The 21,243-nt window shown below is 37.0% G+C and overlaps 1 protein-coding gene across 1 annotated transcript; it reads left to right on the top strand.

Moving 5' to 3' along the window:
- The first annotated feature begins 525 nt into the window (after positions 1-525).
- On the top strand, positions 526-20,001 carry LOC122001431 (universal stress protein A-like protein). The gene is made up of 4 exons (XM_042556163.1): positions 526-798; positions 5,283-5,404; positions 5,514-5,632; positions 19,734-20,001. The coding sequence occupies exons 1-4, from the start codon at positions 597-599 to the stop codon at positions 19,840-19,842; spliced, it is 552 nt and encodes a 183-aa protein (XP_042412097.1). The 5' UTR covers positions 526-596; the 3' UTR covers positions 19,843-20,001.
- Positions 20,002-21,243: the final 1,242 nt, after the last annotated feature.

Genomic DNA, 21,243 nt, shown 5'->3' with positions numbered 1-21,243 from the left:
CTTTTTCTTTTGTCATGTTCTTCGGCCAGAAGGATGCCAGTTCATCTCAGATACATAGAAAACTTCCTTCGTGCGTAAGCTATAAGACAAAAACAAAGGAAGTCAATAGTCACGTCCTCTAGCATCGACCTTTTATTTATCTTTAATTCACAGATCTAAGTTTCTAACACGTAACACGGTCCACCAGGAGAGCAAGAAATGAGAGAGAAAGGGTATGGCATCGGCTCCGTCGTCTTCATCGACGCCGCCGTCAACTCGCATACTGTTCGATTTATCTTGATAATCAATAAGAAATTTCTATGAGACCAAATTTATCATCTAGAAATAATTAATAACACTAATTAAAATTATCATTTTTTTCTTTTAAAAAATATTTTTCTTTAAACTTTTTTCGTAAATTAAACAGCCACATCAATTCTATCTCAGACACGTAGAAAACTTCCTTCGTGCGTAAGCTATATAAGACAAAAACAAAGGAACTCAAGTAGCCGCCACGTCCTCTAGCATCGACCTTTTATTTATCTTTAATTCACAGATCTAATTTCTAACACATAACACTGTCCACCAGGAGAGCAAGAAACGAGAGAGAAAAGGGTATGGCATCCGCTCCGTCGTCTTCATCGACGCCGCCGCCAACTCGAATACTGTTCGGGGTGAACGAGTCGTCCATTCGCGGGTATCCGCACCCTTCCATCAGTAGCCGCACTGCCTTCGACTGGACTCTGCAGAAGCTCATTCGCTCTAACGCTGCTGGGTTTTATTTCCTCTTTCTTCATGTCCAGGTCCCCGACGAAGATGGTCGCTCTCTTTCTCCTTTTAATAATGCTTTTACTACTATCCCCGTTCCTCTGCTTCTAAATTGTAGGTTCTGTGACCGATTAAATGCATTCCCCTTCTCTTGTTGCGCTTCCCTCTTCTCTTTCTTATGGAGATTTGGGATTTTTTTTAAGAAAAACAAACGAAAGAAATTAAGTACATATGATATCTCCTATACAAGAGATGTTTGTTTCTTTTGTTTTCTTTTACTGTTATTTTGATACCTTTGATGAGTAATGGTTGCGGACGCGGGTCATGCTCTAGGATTAACTATGAACTAACATAAAATCAAGATGGTTGGAACTGTCAAATTGCTTCTGGATTTAACACCAATATACACTTAGGAATGACCTTACCAGATCAGCAGGCTATGCCTATGTAGTCCCTCACCACATTGGTATATTGTGCTTGTTCCTAAACACCTAAGGGTCCGACCTCTCAAGAGGAGTCTTCCCGAGCTCCCTACTTTGAGCTCTCCTCTCTAAGCATGATACCGATATGACGAGGAAGCCGAAAGTGGAATAGGATGAAATTAAATTGATAGAAGTTTATGTTAAGAAACAAACATGATAAAGGGCACTGTGGAGTTTCACTAAGAGAGTATCTGTCGCTTAGACTTGTTTCAAAAATCTGCAAATTTGCATTCATAAACTGAATTTACTCTCCCTATGAATCTTGAATAGCCATAATTTTACTTTGGACAATGCTTTAACTTGTTTCCAAAATTTGCATGCCCCTTAACCCTTACTTTGACTTGTTTCAAGAAATATTCTAAATGCTACTTAACTCTTTAAGCTACTCAATCAACTTGTGCTTGCAACTTATTTGGTTCATGAGTTGTAGGCAATACCATAGGTTCAACAAGATTAACAAGATTGGGTTGTAGCACATTCTACACTCCTATTTCAATCTCCCCAGATTGAAAAAGACTTGCCCTCAAGTCTTCGTTTGCTTCATGATAAAAGTCAACCACATCGAACTTTGGGGACACACTATAGTTGAATCTCATAAGCATTCTTGCCAATTCTCTTAAGTGCCTTAAATGGATCATTTTCCTTTGGTTTCAACCATGGTTTGGAATCTCGTATCGTGCCGGATGGAACAGTCGAAATGTATCGTTTTAACAAATTACTGAAATGCAATGTTACTCGACATAGATAATGTCTCCTTCCTCGTCTCCATCTCCTTCCTCTTTCAATCTTCAATCCATCACCGACACCATGTATTGGAATGCCAACACTATATCGCTCCAGTTAAAGATTGAAATTCCACATGGCTTGAGATTTTGAACATTGGTTTCAATTATCTAAATTTACCTTAAACAAAAACTCTCCTCCCTTAGGTGAATAGAGGCCAAACCACCCTCATTAAATTCCACATGCTTTTTGTGTTTGTTGGCAGCTTGCATGCACTTATTTTTCTTCTCAATTGTCGCCTTAACACTTTTGTGCAACTAGTTTCTTTATTCACTTAGCTCTTTCATAATCATCTCCAGTGAATTGTGTAGTTATAGAATGAGGAACTAAGTCCAAAGGAGTAGTATGATTAACACCATAAATAACCTCAAAAGGATTCTTACCAATCCTATGATGAATGGTATGGTTGTAGGCAAACTCAATTTGTGGAAGAATGAGATCCCATTGCTTGATGTTTCTACCAACATAGCTTCTAATTAAGTTTCCCAAGATTCTAATGTTTACTCAGTTTACCCATTGGTTATGGATGATGAGAGCTACTGAAATTTAGTGAGGTACCCAACTTCCTCCATAACATTCTCCAAAAATGCTAAAAATTTGAATCTTGATCACATCATAATTCTTGGGATGCCATGCAATCTCACAGTCTACTTGAAGTACAAATCAGTAATATGAGATGCATTATTTGTGTTGTTGCAGTGAACAAAGCGAGGCATCTTTGAGAATCTATCAACAATTACTATGATAGAATTCTTGAACAAAATGGAGCACACAAAGCATTAGCCCCAAAAAAAAAAAAAATCCAGGAATGAATATTGTTGAAAAAGAGCTTGACTTGCAGATTTGCCAAATTGAGCCTAAATCCACATTGTCCTTGTAAAGATCCTTAAAGCCCTAGAATCTAACCACTTCTGCCTCCATGACTAATAATAAGGCATGCCTTCTACTCAAAGCATCAACAACCACATTTTGAACACTAGATTTGTTCTTGATAGTAAAGTCATAAGATAGCAAGAAGTCTACCCAAGCTCCTTGTTTCGTCTAACTTGTGCTGGTGATTATTAAACTTCAATGCCTTTAGAAGATACTGATTCTAATGGAATAAGTCTATAAATGACATAAAACTCCTTATCATTGCATCATTCATCTTCTCATTAAAGAAGGAAATAAATTTTCCTTCTTGGTTCAAAGTAACACCGATACCCGTATTAGAAGCATCCCTTTCAACCTCGAACACCTTGTCAAAATTTGGAAAAAAAGGGTAGGAGTTTCGGTTAGCTTTCTCTTTTGTAGTTTGAAAGCATCAACTTCACTTCACTTGAATTTATCATAATCAAACATTCAGGGATTGGAGCAACATAAGAACTCAAACCCTTGATGCTCCTTCTGTAAAAGGAAGTTAATCCATGGTAAAAAAAACTCCTCACATTATACAATGAAGTGTTGGCCAGTTAAGAATAATCTCTACCTTGCTTTGATTCATCATGATTCCATCTTTTGAAACAACATGCCGCAACAACACTACACTAGACTTAAAGAAATCACACTTTTTTAGACTAACATAAAGTTTCTATTGCCTCAAAATAAGAAACCTTAAGATGATGTATGCACTCCTCTTCACTCTTGCTGCTAATATGCCATCAAAATAAACCACAACACAAGAAAACTAGGCTTAAGTATGTGATTCATAAATCACATGAAAGTGCTAGGGGCATTAGATAATCCTAAATGGCATAAACAACCATTCATATAGGCAGATTATCTATTTTTAAATTTTGCCTTCCACTCATTTTCAGGCTGACCTCATTCTGATTTAGTGGTAACCACTCAAATCAATTTTCGAAAAAAATAAAGGAAACACACAATTGATCAAGTAAATAATGTAAACTTTAGATGGGAAAGCAGTAAGCAATTGTGATCTTATTGATTACTGATATGGCCGATTACAGTTATGGCCTGGTAACCCCGGTTAATAGGTAATCTATTGACGACCTATTGACCCGATTAAGGTTTTGGGCTGAGTTCGATGAACTTGGTCCATGGTCTGGTCTACCCTTATAAAGTTTCATATACCTCAACTCACTTCATGGAGGGATATAGATACCCTATGGGAATGACCTTACCTCATATCAACATGCTAAGCCTATGTGGTCCCACACCACATCGGCATATCACACTTGTTCTTAAAACCTAAGGGGAATACCTCTCACGATAAAATCTTTTCCAGCTCCCTACTCGGAGCTCCCGACTCCGAGCTCCCTAAGCGGTTACCAAGTTATTTTAGTAACCACAATAAGCAGGCATGACCCACAACCTCTATGTACACGTTCATGACTTTGGAATTAATGTCCAACTAAGCATTTGTATGGAGATTGTGGTCATAACTTATGCAAGTTTCTCTTTCATTGCATGTCTATAAATACTAATGTACATGTATCATTTGCGGATCTCTTTTCCTCTCGCAAATTTCTTTAGTTTCACTTTTACTATACCATAGTTGCTTTAGCATCAAAGGGAGGGGCTTTGCGAAATGACTTTAGCGCCCTTTGGTGTTTGCTCTAGTGTGTGCCGGTTGGACTTCATCCCCACCTTAGTGCCCACCTTTGTCCTTAGACCTTGCATCAACACTGACACCTTCACATCCAACTCAGTAGATTTCCATCATTATTTTTTAGCCGGCCTCCTCATCAACACTGCCAGTGACATCTGACTCAATAATAGATTTTCACATGCTTCCTTGATAGTAAAATGATCAGATTTGTGTTTCCTACACCTTTTATATATATATATATATATATACCTTCAATGTCTGCTCTTTAATCATATATATACATTCACACACCCATTGTATAAATATTTGTCCAGAGATTAATTGATCTATGAGATTCATATGTGGAGGGCTAAATTTTCCTCGAGTGCTTTATGGCCTCATGTAATGCAACGGTAGCAAGATGGTGTCATACTTTATCAAATTGATTTTGCCCCATATGCTGGACTATCTCAAGTAAAACCTTAATAAGATACTGGCTCTTGATCCATAAACAATTTCATCTAGTTTCTTGCTCTAACAATTGATTTTGTACACAAGGAATAAACCAATAACAAACATTTCATTCCATTATCATGTCACGAACTTCTTTAGTAACCATCTGAATAACAGTGCTTTAAATACAAAGTTGAATGTCAAGTAAAGTTTCAACCTGCAAGATTAAGTTTCAACCTTCAAGATTATTGCTGGCTAATAACGTTTCTCTTCTCTTTGTTGTAAAGGATTTGATGACATGGACAGTGTTTATGCATCACCTGATGACTTCAAGAACAAGAATGAAAAACAGAAGATAAAAGGGCTTTACTTACTTCAGTACTTTGTAGAACGCTCTCATCAAGTTGGGGTAAAAGTTGCCTACGGGAACTGCACTGTTGATTGACATCTAGGATATAGAAAAAAGTTTAGAAAGTTATCCTACAATTCTTATCTTTGACATTATGCAATTGTTCCAGATAAAATGTGAAGCATGGTTAAAGATGGGTGATCCTAAAGTAGTTATATGTGAAGAGGCAAAGAGAGTGCAACCAGATCTTTTGGTTGTGGGTAGTCGTGGGCTTGGACCTGTCCAAAGGTATTAGCTTTGATGAATGGATTAATTACTTTCTATGTTATTATCACTACTGTCTCATTAGTAGAATTTACAAGATCCACTGCTATTTTGCTCTGTTGCTTATGAAAATTTGTCTTATCCTTTCTTTCTTTGTGTGACCAGACCACCGTGGATGTTAGCCTTAACACTGAGAGTATAAGCTCATTCCTCCTTTTGTTTTAAAATGGCGTAACCCCCATCATTTTTGACAGTACGAGATTTCCTTTTTTTTGTCAGATTAATTCTTGCTATATATAGTCTGTAGAGGGCGCTTGAAAATAAGTTTTAGTTTTTTCATCACACATTAGCCAAGTAATAGAGGGTGGATGCCTAGCAATTGTAGTTATCTGTAGATTGGTGATGAGTCTGAATTGGCTCATCAAGTTTTTTTTTTTAAAAAGCCCTTGTAAAGTGGATTGCTACATTTTGCTCATTTGTATTCGCTCTAAATTTTGGAATCTCCTTGCACTTAAATATGTCCATCCAAGTTCGGTAAAATGGTGGCAAAAGGCGAATACGCTCGCCCCGGCACCCCCGCCAACTCGTCCCAGGGCCAATACGGAGGAGGATTGGTAAAATAACTTCATTAGGAGGGGTTAATAAGTAGTGACATCCAAACTTTCTTGGGAGCAAAAGCATTTCACATCTAAAAATAACCCATTTACATGAGTATTTTGTTTTTTGCATCTACAAATTGTTAGATTGAGAAGAATGCTAGAAGGGGGAACAACGTTTACAAAAATATGTTTCAAATGATTTTAGAAGGTTGTGATAATTTAAGTTAGATCAAAGAAGATTTGGTTAACAATGATAAAATAAGATAAAATTTATTTAGATATAAATGATGATATAGTAGGGGATAGAGATTAATGACGTAAAAGGATTCATATAACCGATCCCACCTAGTGAGATAAGGTTTAGTTGTTATTGTTGTTGCTAAATAATTGTCCAATGAAACTACAAGAAAAGAAAACAATGAATTTAACCTAGAACTCTTAGATTCCTACTCTATGACTTATGACTCATTACACGAGTTACTCCTCAGAAACCACTAAACTTTCTTCTTTTGGGAAACCTTCCAAAGGTAGAGAAATCAAATCACAAAATTGATCTTGCGATGTAGAAAATGGGATAGTTAGAGGGGAAGGGGGTGAATAGCGAACTTGCAAATAAAATGTCTAATTTCTCTTACTATGTACTTAGCAAGGACACACGTTAGCATATAAAACAAACACACAAAGAGACTCATCATTTTACTTGGTTCACAAACTCAGGTTGCTAGTACAAGACCTATGCACATGGAGTCACTATTTTTCTCCTCTTTGGTAAAGGGCTAGAGGTGGAGAAACCTCTTGGTACATAGAACAATACAAAAGCATATAAGTGACAATAAGAGGCCTAGTGAAAGAAACAACAATTAGAATAAGGATTTTTGAGTATGGTGTTATGTCTCAGAGCCTCTGGTTCCATTTTATACCCTCCACCTCAATCTAATCACTTTGTTGACATGGCAGTGTTTTGGTCGCTTGGAGTGTGCTGAGTTCGTCGTCATCCTCATCCATGAATATGTTTCCTTCTATCTGCTGTCGATGTGGCACCCTTCCGGTTGCTTGGATCCCCGGTTAAACTGGATCCTTGATTGTCTTATTTTGATTTGTGCTCGTGTAATCTAGGATCCAGTTTTGGTCACCTAGATCTAGTTTCGATCGTTTGGATCAAGTTTCAATTGCTCGGAGCTCCCAAATAGGTCCGCTTCAAACTTGTTCAAAGATAAGCATTTATTACATTGATAGGTAGAACATATCCATTCATGGAGTTCCAAGCGATTGGAACTTTTATGCAAGTCGATTGCGACTGAGTCCGCCTAAGTTGAGTTTATCCTTTATCCCAAATACTCACTCAACTCAGCTCACTAACAACTTAAGCAGTTTTACTCTTGGTTTCTTGATGTTGTGCGAAACTGCAAGTGCATGATCGTCGTTAAGTAATAAAAATATCATCCTCTGGGACTTTGTTGTTGAATACCAGTTACGTACAAAATAGGCTATCTAGATGGAATCAAAGAAGGAATAATTGTAATAAAAAACTAAATTAAACTAGGAACACTGGATCTTTAAATGATTCTAGGAGTTTCATTTCACCACGATGAGTATTGACAATTCAACTATGATTTCCTCTCTTATGATGTGAGATTACTCTTGAAGGTGATTTATCCTCAGGTAATCGATGTTTCCTCTTGAAATACAACGACGTGTTTATCTCGACGCAACTCCTATTACCATGGTAATTGAATCAAGTAAACCCATTAAACTATATGACAATTGATGCTATCTTCGATAGAATTTGAACTACATTCATGATCAAAAACTCAAGTTCGACTTTATGGATCCAAGATTAAGGTTCATCTCTTAATCTCTAATAATTGTAATATGCTAATATATTCGCAATTGGCAACGCTTTGTTAAGCTTGCTAAAATCGAATCAAATATAATCATGACATTTTAAGAGAGAGAAATCACAAGGTCAATGTTAGCATGTCATTGGGCTACTTCTTAATTCCTGAATAAGAAAACAACTCCATAACGTTAGAGATAGAAGCCATCTTGTAGCTTCTTTTGATGTCTTTGATACAACCTTCTCTTTCGTCTCGTGTCACCATCTCCTCTAAATCGCTGCTCCTTTCTTCCTTTTATAGTTTCAAAACCCTAACAAAGTTTCCTAAAAATTATGGTAAAACCTAATAGAATTTCCTAAAAATTAGGGGTGCCTGACATAATTTTCTTAAAAAAGGGGCGACGCCGTCTTGAAACCCTAACGATCCATGATTATGGTAGCTACCATAAGCTTCCTTTAGATCGTTCTGCCTTGAGTTTCACTTCACTTCAGTATGAACCACGACCGTGGTGGCTACTGGAGTTTCATTTCACCACGATGAGTATTGACAATTCAACTATGATTCCCTCTCTTATGATGTGAGATTACTCTTGAAGGTGATTTATCCTCAGGTAATCGATGTTTCCTCTTGAAATACAATGATGTGTTTATCTCGACGCAACTCCTATTACCATGGTAATTGAATCAAGTAAACCCATTAAACTATATGACAATTGATGCTATCTTCGATAGAATTTGAACTATTTTCATGATCAAAAACTCAAGTTCGATTTTATGGATCCAAGATTAAGGTTCATCTCTTAATCTCTAATAATTGTAATACGCTCATATATTCACAATTGGCAACGCTTTGTTAAGCTTGCTAAAATCGAATCAAATATAATCATGACATTTTAAGAGAGAGAAATCACAAGGTCAATGTTAGCATGTCATTGGGCTACTTCTTAATTCCTGAATAAGAAAACAACTCCATAACGTTAGAGATAGAAGCCATCTTGTAGCTTCTTTTGATGTCTTTGATACAACCTTCTCTTTCGTCTCGTGTCACCATCTCCTCTAAATCGCCGCTCCTTTCTTCCTTTTATAGTTTCAAAACCCTAACAAAGTTTCCTAAAAATTATGGTAAAACCTAATAGAATTTCCTAAAAATTAGGGGTGCCTGTCATAATTTTCTTAAAAAAGGGGCGACGCCGTCTTGAAACCCTGACGATCCATGATTATGGTAGCTACCACAAGCTGCCTGTAGATCGTTCTGCCTTGAGTTTCACTTCACTTCAGTATGAACCACGACTGTGGTGGCTACTGGAGTTTCATTTCACCATGATGAGTATTGACAATTCAACTATGATTCCCTCTCTTATGATGTGAGATTACTCTTGAAGGTGATTTATCCTCAGGTAATCGATGTTTCCTCTTGAAATACAACGACATGTTTATCTCGACGCAACTCCTATTACCATGGTAATTGAATCAAGTAAACCCATTAAACTATATGACAATTGATGCTATCTTCGATAGAATTTGAACTACTTTCATGATCAAAAACTCAAGTTCGATTTTATGGATCCAAGATTAAGGTTCATCTCTTAATCTCTAATAATTGTAATACGCTAATATATTCGCAATTGGCAACGCTTTGTTAAGCTTGCTAAAATCGAATCAAATATAATCATGACATTTTAAGAGAGAGAAATCACAAGGTCAATGTTAGCATGTCATTGGGCTACTTCTTAATTCCTGAATAAGAAAACAACTCCATAACATTAGAGATACAAGCCATCTTGTAGCTTCTTTTGATGTCTTTGATACAACCTTCTCTTTCGTCTCGTGTCACCATCTCCTCTAAATCGCCGCTCCTTTTTTCCTTTTATAGTTTCAAAACCCTAACAAAGTTTCCTAAAAATTATGGTAAAACCTAATAGAATTTCCTAAAAATTAGGGGTGCCTGACATAATTTTCTTAAAAAAGGGGCGACGCCGTCTTGAAACCCTAACGATCCATGATAATGGTAGCTACCACAAGCTGCCTGTAGATCGTTCTGCCTTGAGTTTCACTTCACTTCAGTATGAACCACGACTGTGGTGGCTACTGGAGTTTCATTTCACCACGATGAGTATTGACAATTCAACTATGATTCCCTCTCTTATGATGTGAGATTACTCTTGAAGGTGATTTATCCTCAGGTAATCGATGTTTCCTCTTGAAATACAACGACGTGTTTATCTCGACGCAACTCCTATTACCATGGTAATTGAATCAAGTAAACCCATTGAACTATATGACAATTGATGCTATCTTCAATAGAATTTGAACTACTTTCATGATCAAAAACTCAAGTTCGATTTTATGGATCCAAGATTAAGGTTCATCTCTTAATCTCTAATAATTGTAATACGCTAATATATTCGCAATTGGCAACGCTTTGTTAAGCTTGCTAAAATCGAATCAAATATAATCATGACATTTTAAGAGAGAGAAATCACAAGGTCAATGTTAGCATGTCATTGGGCTACTTCTTAATTCCTGAATAAGAAAACAACTCCATAACGTTAGAGATACAAGCCATCTTGTAGCTTCTTTTGATGTCTTTGATACAACCTTCTCTTTCGTCTCGTGTCACCATCTCCTCTAAATTGCCGCTCCTTTCTTCCTTTTATAGTTTCAAAACCCTAACAAAGTTTCCTAAAAATTATGGTAAAACCTAATAGAATTTCCTAAAAATTAGGGGTGCCTGACATAATTTTCTTAAAAAAGGGGCGACGCCGTCTTGAAACCCTAACGATCCATGATTATGGTAGCTACCACAAGCTGCCTGTAGATCGTTCTGCCTTGAGTTTCACTTCACTTCAGTATGAACCACGACTGTGGTGGCTACCACGGGCTGACCATGGTTCTTGATTCGTGTCTCAATTTGATGCTCAACGATTGTCTCTTCTTGACGGATGATCCACGACCGTGGTGGCTACCATTGGTTGGTCGTGGATCATTATGTCATGTGTATCTTCAAACTTTACGTCTCCAAGTATGCTCCAAGGCCAAGATCTCTGCTTTTGTCAATATAAAACACAAACCGCAGTCTTCCAAACTAAAAAGATGAAATGAATGCAAACACTAGAAGTTTACACAAAATATGCTCGTCTAATGCAACAAATACTTACTAAATAAGACAAAAAAAACATATGCATGATTTACACACACCATTTCTGATACACTGAGCCCTTTTGCTTACACCTCGTGTGTCCTTCGTGCTCCACCATACTACTCTTCCGTCAAGCATCTTGTCCTTCGGGTGCACTGAGTCCGTTAGTTCCTTTCCCATGTCATATTTCTTGTGTGCTCCCTAACCTTGTTCTTCCAATCCCTCGGTTGTAACACACCACCCTTTGTCCCTTGTTTCCTTTTATAGTTTCAGAACCCTAATAGAGTTTCTTAAAAATTAAGGCAAATCCTAATGAAATTTTCTAAAAAAATAGGGGCGTCTAACATAATTTCTTAATAAACAAGGGCAACGTCTCAATTTGTTTCAATTGAAACCAAGGTTTGAAGTGCCGTTCCGTGCTGCCCGGCACGGACGGTTTTTACCGTTCCGCCGGGTGGCCGAAACCGGCACGGGTGGCGTCCCTGTCTCGGCGGCGCCGGAGGAGACGCGGGACGCCTCCTTCGGCGCTGGAGGAGACGCGGGATGCCTTCGCGATGATCGATCGCGGGCGGGCGCGATCTTGGGTACGCGTTTTTTTTTTTTTTTTTTTTCTGTTTTTAATAATTATTTATTTTATTTTATTAATTTAAACAATTCCTAAGGAGGATGGGTAGAGGATGTGTGATATTTCGAAGAGGCTTTTATAAACCTAGTTAAATTATCCTAATAAAATATATAAAAAAATATATTTAAAATTAAAATAAATTAAATAAATTTTATTAATTAATATACTGATAATATTTTAAATTTCATTTAAAAATTTTAAAAAATATATAATAATTCTTATTTATATTCTAATATATTTTTATTATTTTAAATTTCATTTAAATTTTTTAAAAAATGTAAAAAAATTCTAAAAAAAATTAAAAAATTCTAATAAATTATATTTATATTCTGATTTTTTTTTAAAATTTTTTACTTGATATTTTTTACTTTTTAAAATATATATTATTTAATTAATAATTAATTAAATAAATAAATAGTTAATTTATATAATTATTATTAATATAAAATAATATCTTGTATTATTATTATTATTATTATAATAGATACTTCCATTTTAATTTGAATTATTGATATATCAATTCTATTTAAATAAAATTATTTTTAATTATTTTTTCTAACAATATTAAATTATTCAATAATTGAGAACTTATAATAAATCAATATACAACTTATTTTTATATACACAATAAACATATTTATCTTATCATTATTATAGATAAATAAAAAATATCGAAACTATATCGGCACGGCACGATACGATACCGAAACTGTATCGTTCCGGCCTGAGACCGAAATCTCGGCACGGGTCGAAATTTTAAACCATGATTGAAACAAAGTATCAGATTTAGAAAACTCTAACAGAGTTGTATGAAAGTATCAGATTTAGAAAGCATCTTGATACTTTCATATAACTATATTACATACCTCACTTAAAGTTTCAATTTCTAATGATGATGCTCCCCCTTTCACCGTTTGCTCCCTTGGCTTTCATCAGATGAATTCGTCCTGCTTTTGTGCTTTGATTGTTCTTCTAGATCTTCTAAGGACGACATGTCACTCCATGCCGCCTTTAGATTTTGGACCTTCGATTTTGATTGCACCTTTTCTTTTCCCTTCTTGAGTTTTGGGCTTTTGTCCTTTATATGACCTCCTTCATCACATTCGTAGTAGCTTATGTTGGTGCAGGGCGCACCAGAATCAAACTTGAGTTTTGATGTTATCAAAGTTCAAGTTAAGTTTTGTTGTAATATGATGATTTGACTAAATGTGCAGACTATTTACTCAATCGGGAAAACCCTAGTTGCGGCTAGGCGGTAAAGTCCAAACAGGTCTGGAGGACCCAATGTTTAATAGGTAAGTTAAGATAAGCAACTGGAGTGGAGCGACGGGGAGGTCGTGTTCGAGGAAGGGACAAACTTAGTTCACTGATCCAATTGAAGAAACCAACGGAGGTTTCTAAGTTGAGATCAGGACAACCCTAATTGTTATACTTATGCATATTTAATATTTATTATCTAATTCTATTTTACAGGATCAATATCTATTATCTAATTCAGTGTTGCAGGATCATATGACCCCTTGAACTTCAAAGGGTTGTAACTTTTGACTTAGAACTCGGAATCAGACTGTGCCACACGCCCACAACTCAGAGATATTTATTTGAATAAGGGTTCGGTCAACTGAACAGGAGATTCAGTCGACTGATCAGGGGCATTTTATCAGTCGATCGAATGGAGGTTCGGTCGACCGAACAGGACCGGAAATAGGTCAGGATTGCAAACATGGTATCATAGCATGATTGGTCAACCGAAACTGAGGATCGATCGACCAATCCTAAAATGGAAATGATAGGAGATCAGATCGAATCTTTGCTAGAATGGAAATTCAGGGGATCGGTCAACCGATAAAGTTGATCAGTCAACCGAACCATAAATGCTCATAAATGCGCGAAGATCAGATCTTGGCGAGGAAGGAAAGCAAGGTGTTCAGTCGACCGATAGGAGGATCAGTCAACAGAAAGGATCAGCAATCGAATAACTTTTCAATCGACCGAACGAGACTTATAAAAGGGGTGCTCGAGGTTCGAGTCGAAGTAACTCTGCCATCTGTTCTGAATCAGTTCTTTGTTCGTGCTCCTGCTATTCTGTGCTCTATCTTGACAAGCAAACTGCTCTATCAAGAAGTACCGATGAGCTTCGCTTCTCTTTGTTGGTATATTTTTTATGAGCTTGCCTTACTTTAATTTCAAGAAGATAGTAGTGTGTTACTATCTTCTAGTTGCATTGTACGAATTGTTTCTTTCCGAAGATTTTGGAAAGAAAAGTTATAGTGAATTGTCTAATAGTGCGATCAAGGATCGTAGGTAGTAGGAGTCAACATAGGCTCCAAACCAAGTAACCACCTGAATTACTTGTTTTTCTTTTGATATCTTATTTTCAACTATTTTACTTTGATATTTGTTTTATAAATCGATACGAAAAACAAAGTTTTTAACGAGCGATATTCAACCCCCCTATCACTTCATCTCGATCTATCAGTTTACTTGTCTCCTACCAAACTTGTTAAAATTTAATTTTTTAAAAAATATTCTACTTACCAAGTAGGCTTGCTGATCGCTATCCATCGATGAGTCTAAATCAAACCCCTTTTGCTATGCTGCTAGGACTATATTATGATTTGTATTTCCTTCTTTATTTACTAAAATTGCAACTCTAAAATTCACGCAATTCTATAGTTGTAAAAAATTCATCTAGCATACGTACCTCTAAATTTTTGGATATATAACACAAGTCGATTATCAATGCCCATTGTGTCGTTCTTGGGAATGCAGTAATTGCGCTCCATAGGATGTCCCGATTCGTCATTATTTCTCCAAGATTATCTAATCCCGTCAAAATCTCATTGAGTCACTGGTTCTTTTTTTAGTTAGAGGTGGCTAAGTTGGCTTTTTAGTAAGCGACGAGCGCGATGAGGAGGCCCCCTCCCCTTTTATAATGTTGGGGTGGTAGGAGCTCAACGGTGTAAATTCCGTGCATCGAATAGGCAACACACTCGTGTTCAAAGCTTGCGATCGGATGAACAACATTGCAACCTCTTGTTTGAAGTGACTTCGGCCACGATGACTGCCTCTGATGTTGGATCAAACTAATGCCTTAGTTCTTGTGTAACTGTAATGTGGCTCATCGGTTAATGACAGCCAATTCCAAAGTGACAACCTTGCCAATAGTTACGTTTGACCCCACTCATGCTTGACGATCGTCACTTGATCAAGGACATCCTCGCTCTGCTCGTATGCAGTATGGGGACATCCCTTCTCAACTAGCATGCATTATAAGAACATCCCAACTGGGAACATCCTTGCTCAGCCAACACACACTATGGGAACATCCCCGCTTAGCCAGCATACACTATGTGAACATCCTTGATCGGGAGCATCTCTGTTTAGAGATCCAATGTGATATGGGAACATCCCCGTGCTCCTTACAGAGCATCCGCCTTCTCTTCCGATAGTCACTACTAAGTTTAGTTGGCAAATATGGTAACTGTCGATAATCGCTATTGGGTTGCTCGGTTCTTAACCCCCAAGGTTAGTACATCAAATGCCTATATATGGGAGGCTGGCTCCTGTCCATTAGTGTATCTCCTTTCCAGAACTTTTCAGAGCCGAAAAAACCTCTTACAAATTTAATGCACAAGCACAAATATAAAATATTAAAGCATAGCCTGTAATACAAACAAACTTGTCGATGTCGATCTGGAAGCCCTGAGCACCTCCCACTCCTAGCGCTTCCCCGATCATATGAGCAGAGTCTTGTCATCTTTTGAGCATAGAGTCAGAGAGTCGAATGGAAAGATTGTTGTTTTGAACGTCGTGCTCGGGGTTTCTTTTATAGCATTTTTTCGGTCTATTGATCCCCGAGATCGGTCTACCATCCTGGTTAAATTTGATCTCTATGATCTGGATCTTGTCATTATCAGATTGATCGGTCTACAAAAAAATCTTTTTCGGTCTACTAAACTAGGCTACCTCCCTAACCCGAGTGCAGATTCGAACCTGGTTAACTGAAACCAATCGGTCTATTGATCCTTGGGATCGGTCTACCGATCCTTGGGATTGGTTGATCGAATCAGTTTGAGTTCGGTTCAACCTGAGTTAAGTTCGATTCACCCTGGACTTGGTCCGACTGCTTTTGATTGCGTTTGCTTGCTTTTTGTTTTGCTTCCCATTCCAGGTTCTTGCAAAACAACATTCAAATACAACAAAGCATGCACACCTAAACTTGTAAGTCTTACCTGACCTACTAGGTTTACTTTTTGCTTGGAGTTCACTCCTCCAAGATTTTACCACCTAAGGATCACTTCCTTAGGATCAAGCCTAACTACTATGCTTCTTGCTTGGAGTTCCTCCAAGACTTCACCAGCTAAGGTTTTACTCCCTTAGGATATCACTGCCTAAGTACACTCCTTAAGATCTCACCACCTAAGGTACACTCCTTTAGGATCAAGCCTGCCAAGCATCTTGCTTGGACTTGCCACTTGCCGAACATCAAGTCATCCTTGATCGCCTGGACTTTCCCTTGCTTAACATTCTGCTTGGACTTTTCCTTGCCAAGCATCTGGTCACCCTTGATCTGTTTGGATTTTTCCTTACTAGACTTAGCTCACTTTCAAACATCGGTCCTCTTTAAATCAACTTTTGGTCAAATTTGATCGAACATAAGTATATTGTCAAATATTGAAATTCTGGAGGTTGATTGCACTAACAATATCTATTAAGTCAATATTATCGCCCCTTGCTCGACGTATCTCATGATTTGGACCGACGAACTGTGGCCCACGTGGAGGCCCGGATGACCATGGGTATAAGAAGGTAGGTGACTCCAAGAAAAAGGTATGCCTTTATGTGCGTGGTTTATTTCTCTACTCTTGATTCTCTTTGTTGGGGAGCTGACTTAGCATTGGAGGGGTTCCGTCGGCCATCGCAAGCCCTCTAACTGGTGTTAACGTGCAAATGTCAGGGCGACTGAGACGCAAAGACGACCATCTCTAGCAGTCAGGATCCATTGCTAGGAGAGCACATCACTACTGTTGACTTTGTTCTTTTATCATCGAGTTGACTAATTCTAATTTGTTCTATTTTAATAATATAATAATTCAAATTTAAATATTAGACGATTGGCAATGTAAACTCTGAATAGAAAAATCTCATCAAAATCTCAATGTAGATTAGTCGTCCACTACTTAAATCACCACTTAGTCATCTGTCAACTGGTCTGTTGACTTTGTCCTTGAAATAATTGTTTCGTGGCCAAGTAATTGTTTATGTGAGAAAACTCTCACCCGTCACCTGCTAGAAGTTTAGCTCTTGGACTTTTCTTTTGTCTAGTATCTGGTCCATTTGACCTTTCAGAACTCCACCTGCCAATACCTGGTGGACTTCAATTTTTTGCCTACACCGGAGGGACTTTTCTTGCCAAATATCTGGGTCAACTTCTGTTAGTCTTTCACATTGCAGCTTCAATGCATGCCAAGATAAATCTACATCTGCACATTTGACATGAAGTATTAGTCCAAACCATTTGGTGCCTGCTTGCACTGACAAAGATAACTGATTTAGAGGTCTGCCTTTGATCAAATCTGTTTCATGTACAAAATCATTAAAAATTTTGAATGAGTTTGAACTATCATTGCATTATACTACAGTCAACTCCCTCCTCTACCCATTGCCACCAGGAAAGAGACTGATGAAGTCTTCTCGATGGTGCATTTGTTGATATACATTCTCTTCTAATTTTTGAAATCTCCGGTCAGTTCTGTTTAGAGGGAAACTTGTCCATTGAAGGTCAGCATAATTCTTTCTCAGTTTTTTTTTGAACGGTACATATGCATATATCAAAATAAATGTACAAGCACTATGCGTCTATTAAGCGATAGATATGTATCTGGATCTTGAGGAAGATCCTCTCTACATTGGGCTCCTCACCCTCAAAACGACATCGGTTCCTAGCTTGCCACAAAAGAAAAACCATACAAGTGATGACAAGGTATCGTGCCTTGGTTAGGCGGCCCTTGCCACAGTACAATCTTGGGAGCACCTAAAATAGTTGCATTGCCGTGCTGATCTCATGCCAAATCCCAAGCCAGGTCCGCACCTTGTCCCAAATCAGTTTACTCACGGGGCACCGAAAGAAAACATGCGGGTTGGACTCATCCTCATGTTTGCACAGCCAACACACCTTACACTGCTCATATGGCATCTGATCTGTAGTCCACAGCCTACCATGCACCGATAGCCAGCAGATGGAAAGGTTTCCAGACCATCTTGACCCATTGCTGTCAGGCACCTCGTGGTTGGAAGAAATCATAGGCTTTGGCAGCCCCTTGCTTCTCCGTAACAAACCATTCGATAAATTTCATGTTAACTGCATCATGGCCTCCGGCTTGCTGCACCATTTGGTCTCGAATCTGTAGGAGACGTTTTATCAAAGGTGAATCCGAATGCTTACTCCGCCAATGCCACAAATTGACTTGTCGGAAGTATTGATGATAGATCCACCGCACTCATAGTGAGTCTTTCTTGTGTTGTATGTTCTATAGTGTCAGCAAAGAAGTGCAGAATTCCATGACGATAAATCTGACTCCATACCCCCCATCCTCCTCTGAAAGGCATATAGATGCCCAAGAGATTGGGGGATGTTTTGTCGACCAAACAAAGGATCGACAAATACCGTACAACTTGTCAATGACTCCACATGGTATAGGAAGGATCAATAACCAAAAGCATTCAACTCCTTAGAGAACCAACCTGACCAACTCCAGCTTGTCCGCATAAGATAAAGAATGCTTTGGCCATGAGGTTAGTTTCTTGACCACCACATCAGTGAGAGGCCTGTAGTTTGTGATACAAAGCTTTCCTGCTGCCAAAGGGATGCCTAGATAGCGAAACACAAAGGAAGTTTCTTGAAAACCTGTGAGCCTCAAGAGTTCAGCTCGCGCCCTGTGATCCACCCCTGCAAAATTCTCTCATACATGACTTATCCTTTGTTCTCATGAGTGTGCTATTAGTCGAAGTGGCATTAATGATTTGCTTGGTGACCAGCATTTTTCAAGCCCCTTCAAAGTTTCTATTTCACTCAAAGCTGTTCCTTGAGAAAAAAATCCATTGAAGATTTTAATTCTAAAGGAATTTTGAACTTCCACGGCAATGTATTTAAATAAACTCTTTCCTCTGCTGTGTGAATGTGCTGATGAAGAGGCTGAAAAATATGTTTAATTGATAAAATAGTATTCTTCCAGCTCAGTTTGATGCTAACATCGCTCATTAACAGCAGCATGTACACTGTATTTTTGGTAACTATTTAGAGTCAGTTACATATCTCACTTCCTTTACCTTCTTCTTTCTGCATTTATAATCCTCAAATTAATTAAGTCTATTTAGAGTCAGTTATATACATCTTACTTTATTTACCTTTTTCTAGCTGCATTTATAATTTATAATCCATAAATTAATTAAGTCATTTTTTTTTTGTATTAATGCATATTGTTTGTCTCTTTATCACTTACATCTAGCACTCTTACTATTTTCGTCTCTTTTACATACATATTAGTTACATATATTATATTAACTAGTAGTTTAACTCTTCTAGAATCACGTTTGATAAATGTACATATTTTTGAATAAAATTGAGTTGAAGCTGGGAAAAAAAAAATTCATTTTTATTTTATTTCACAATGCTTTATATTTTTTGAAGGAATTATATGATTTATTTATTACATTTTGCATTTCACTTCAGCTCACCTTGTTATAGTTGGTTCCACATTGAGGTTTCCATCTGAAAATAACAAGATATGCTATTATGGTGTTAGGGATAAGGAACAATATTCAGAGTAAAAAAGATTATTAACCTCCATATTTATGCTTATGTTTTCGATGTGATATATTCCATATCTGTCGATTATTGACTCATTACGGCCTCTTTTCAGGGTTTTTGTTGGGGCGGTGAGTGAGTTCTGTGTCAAGCATGCAGATTGCCCAGTGGTAACCATCAAAAGGAATGCTGAGGATTCTCCAAATGACCCTGTTTATGATTAGATTTAAGTAGTGTACTAGATCCATGCGATATTGTGTGAAACGAACATGTTTGAGCAGCACCAACATCGCTTTGATGCATGCCTTTGAGCCGTCTGTGTGCTGCGGTATGATAAATAAAGATAATATATGGAGTTTAATTATAAGTGAATATTTTTTTTAGAAGTTTACAATGATAGAAATTTTAGAGAAGTTTTTTCAAATAAACATACTAATCAAGCTAAAATTCACTATTGATAAGTTCAATGAGATGCGTACCCATGATTTTTTTTAAGCTACTGAATTTTTCTTCCATGAGCTATTCCAATTCAAAATAAAAATAATATTCCACAAGCATAATAAAAGATGTTAATGTAGTAAGTTTAACTGGAAATTGCTTGCAGACTTAAACATTCACATTTAATATTCGCATCGGTATAAATTTGTTTTTGATACTTGATCAAATTAATTTATTTGTTTTAGCTCTCTAATTCCGGTAAAATTATCATATTGCCCTTGTTTGAATTTAAAACGCACAATTATTCCTTTCTCCTCTCAACGTTTGATGCATCATTTTGTGACACTGTTCCTTTCTCTCCTAATATCCGATGCATCACTTTGCGACTCCAAACCTCGGTGATGCACTCCTCTACGACTCCAAAACTCGACGACGCACTCTGCCTTCGTAACTCCAAACCATTGGCGACACACTCCTTGGCTTCGTTCTTAAACCATTTCCATCGACGTTGAAGGCAAAAATTAGATAGACGACAAAACTCGATTAAACCATCTTAAACTCTTAAATCATTGGTAAGTAAAATTTGTGTATCTTAGATTTCGATTAATTTATTATTTCTCAGTGAAAAATTGAAGCTTTAGTTCATGGGTGTTTTAATTCATGTGTATTTTCGATTTTGTGAAGTTGAGGTTCAATGAAATTATGTTTAGGTGTTTGCAATACAATTTTATGAATGAATTTGTATTGCATCTTCTTCAATTCAATGAATATGAGATATGTGTAAATTTTATAGTACTTATCAATAAATTGAGTAATGTACTTAATTTAAGCACTTTGATGACCAAAATCTATAGGATTATACTTTAAGATATGAATGGGTAAATTGTTATAATTATTGGTGTTGTCCATTCCGCTGGCTTCAATAAAATTAGTTTTGATGTTTGAATTACATTTTATGAATGTGTTTGTGTTTTATCTTCTTCAATTGAAGAATTAAAAGATATATGTTGATTTTGGGTATTGATTATCAATCCATTGAATAATATACTCAATTTAAGCACTTTGATGTCCAAAATATTTAAGGTTTTTATTTTAGGGTATGAATGAGTAAATAATTTAAATTTTTGATGTTGTCCAATCTGCTAGCTAGAATAAAATTAGTTTTGATGTTAAAATTATAATTTTAT

This window comes from Zingiber officinale, chromosome 7A (assembly GCF_018446385.1).
Source record: "Zingiber officinale cultivar Zhangliang chromosome 7A, Zo_v1.1, whole genome shotgun sequence".
Lineage (NCBI taxonomy): Eukaryota > Viridiplantae > Streptophyta > Magnoliopsida > Zingiberales > Zingiberaceae > Zingiber > Zingiber officinale.
This window is presented reverse-complemented; position numbering and strand designations above follow the sequence as displayed.

Coding starts and splice junctions, on each gene's coding strand:
- LOC122001431 (XM_042556163.1), top strand. CDS start 597: ATGGCATCCGCTCCGTCGTCTTCATCGACGCCGCCGCCAACTCGAATA. Junction 799..5,282: donor CCAGGTCCCCGACGAAGATG/GTCGCTCTCTTT, acceptor TTTGTTGTAAAG/GATTTGATGACATGGACAGT. Junction 5,405..5,513: donor AACGCTCTCATCAAGTTGGG/GTAAAAGTTGCC, acceptor CAATTGTTCCAG/ATAAAATGTGAAGCATGGTT.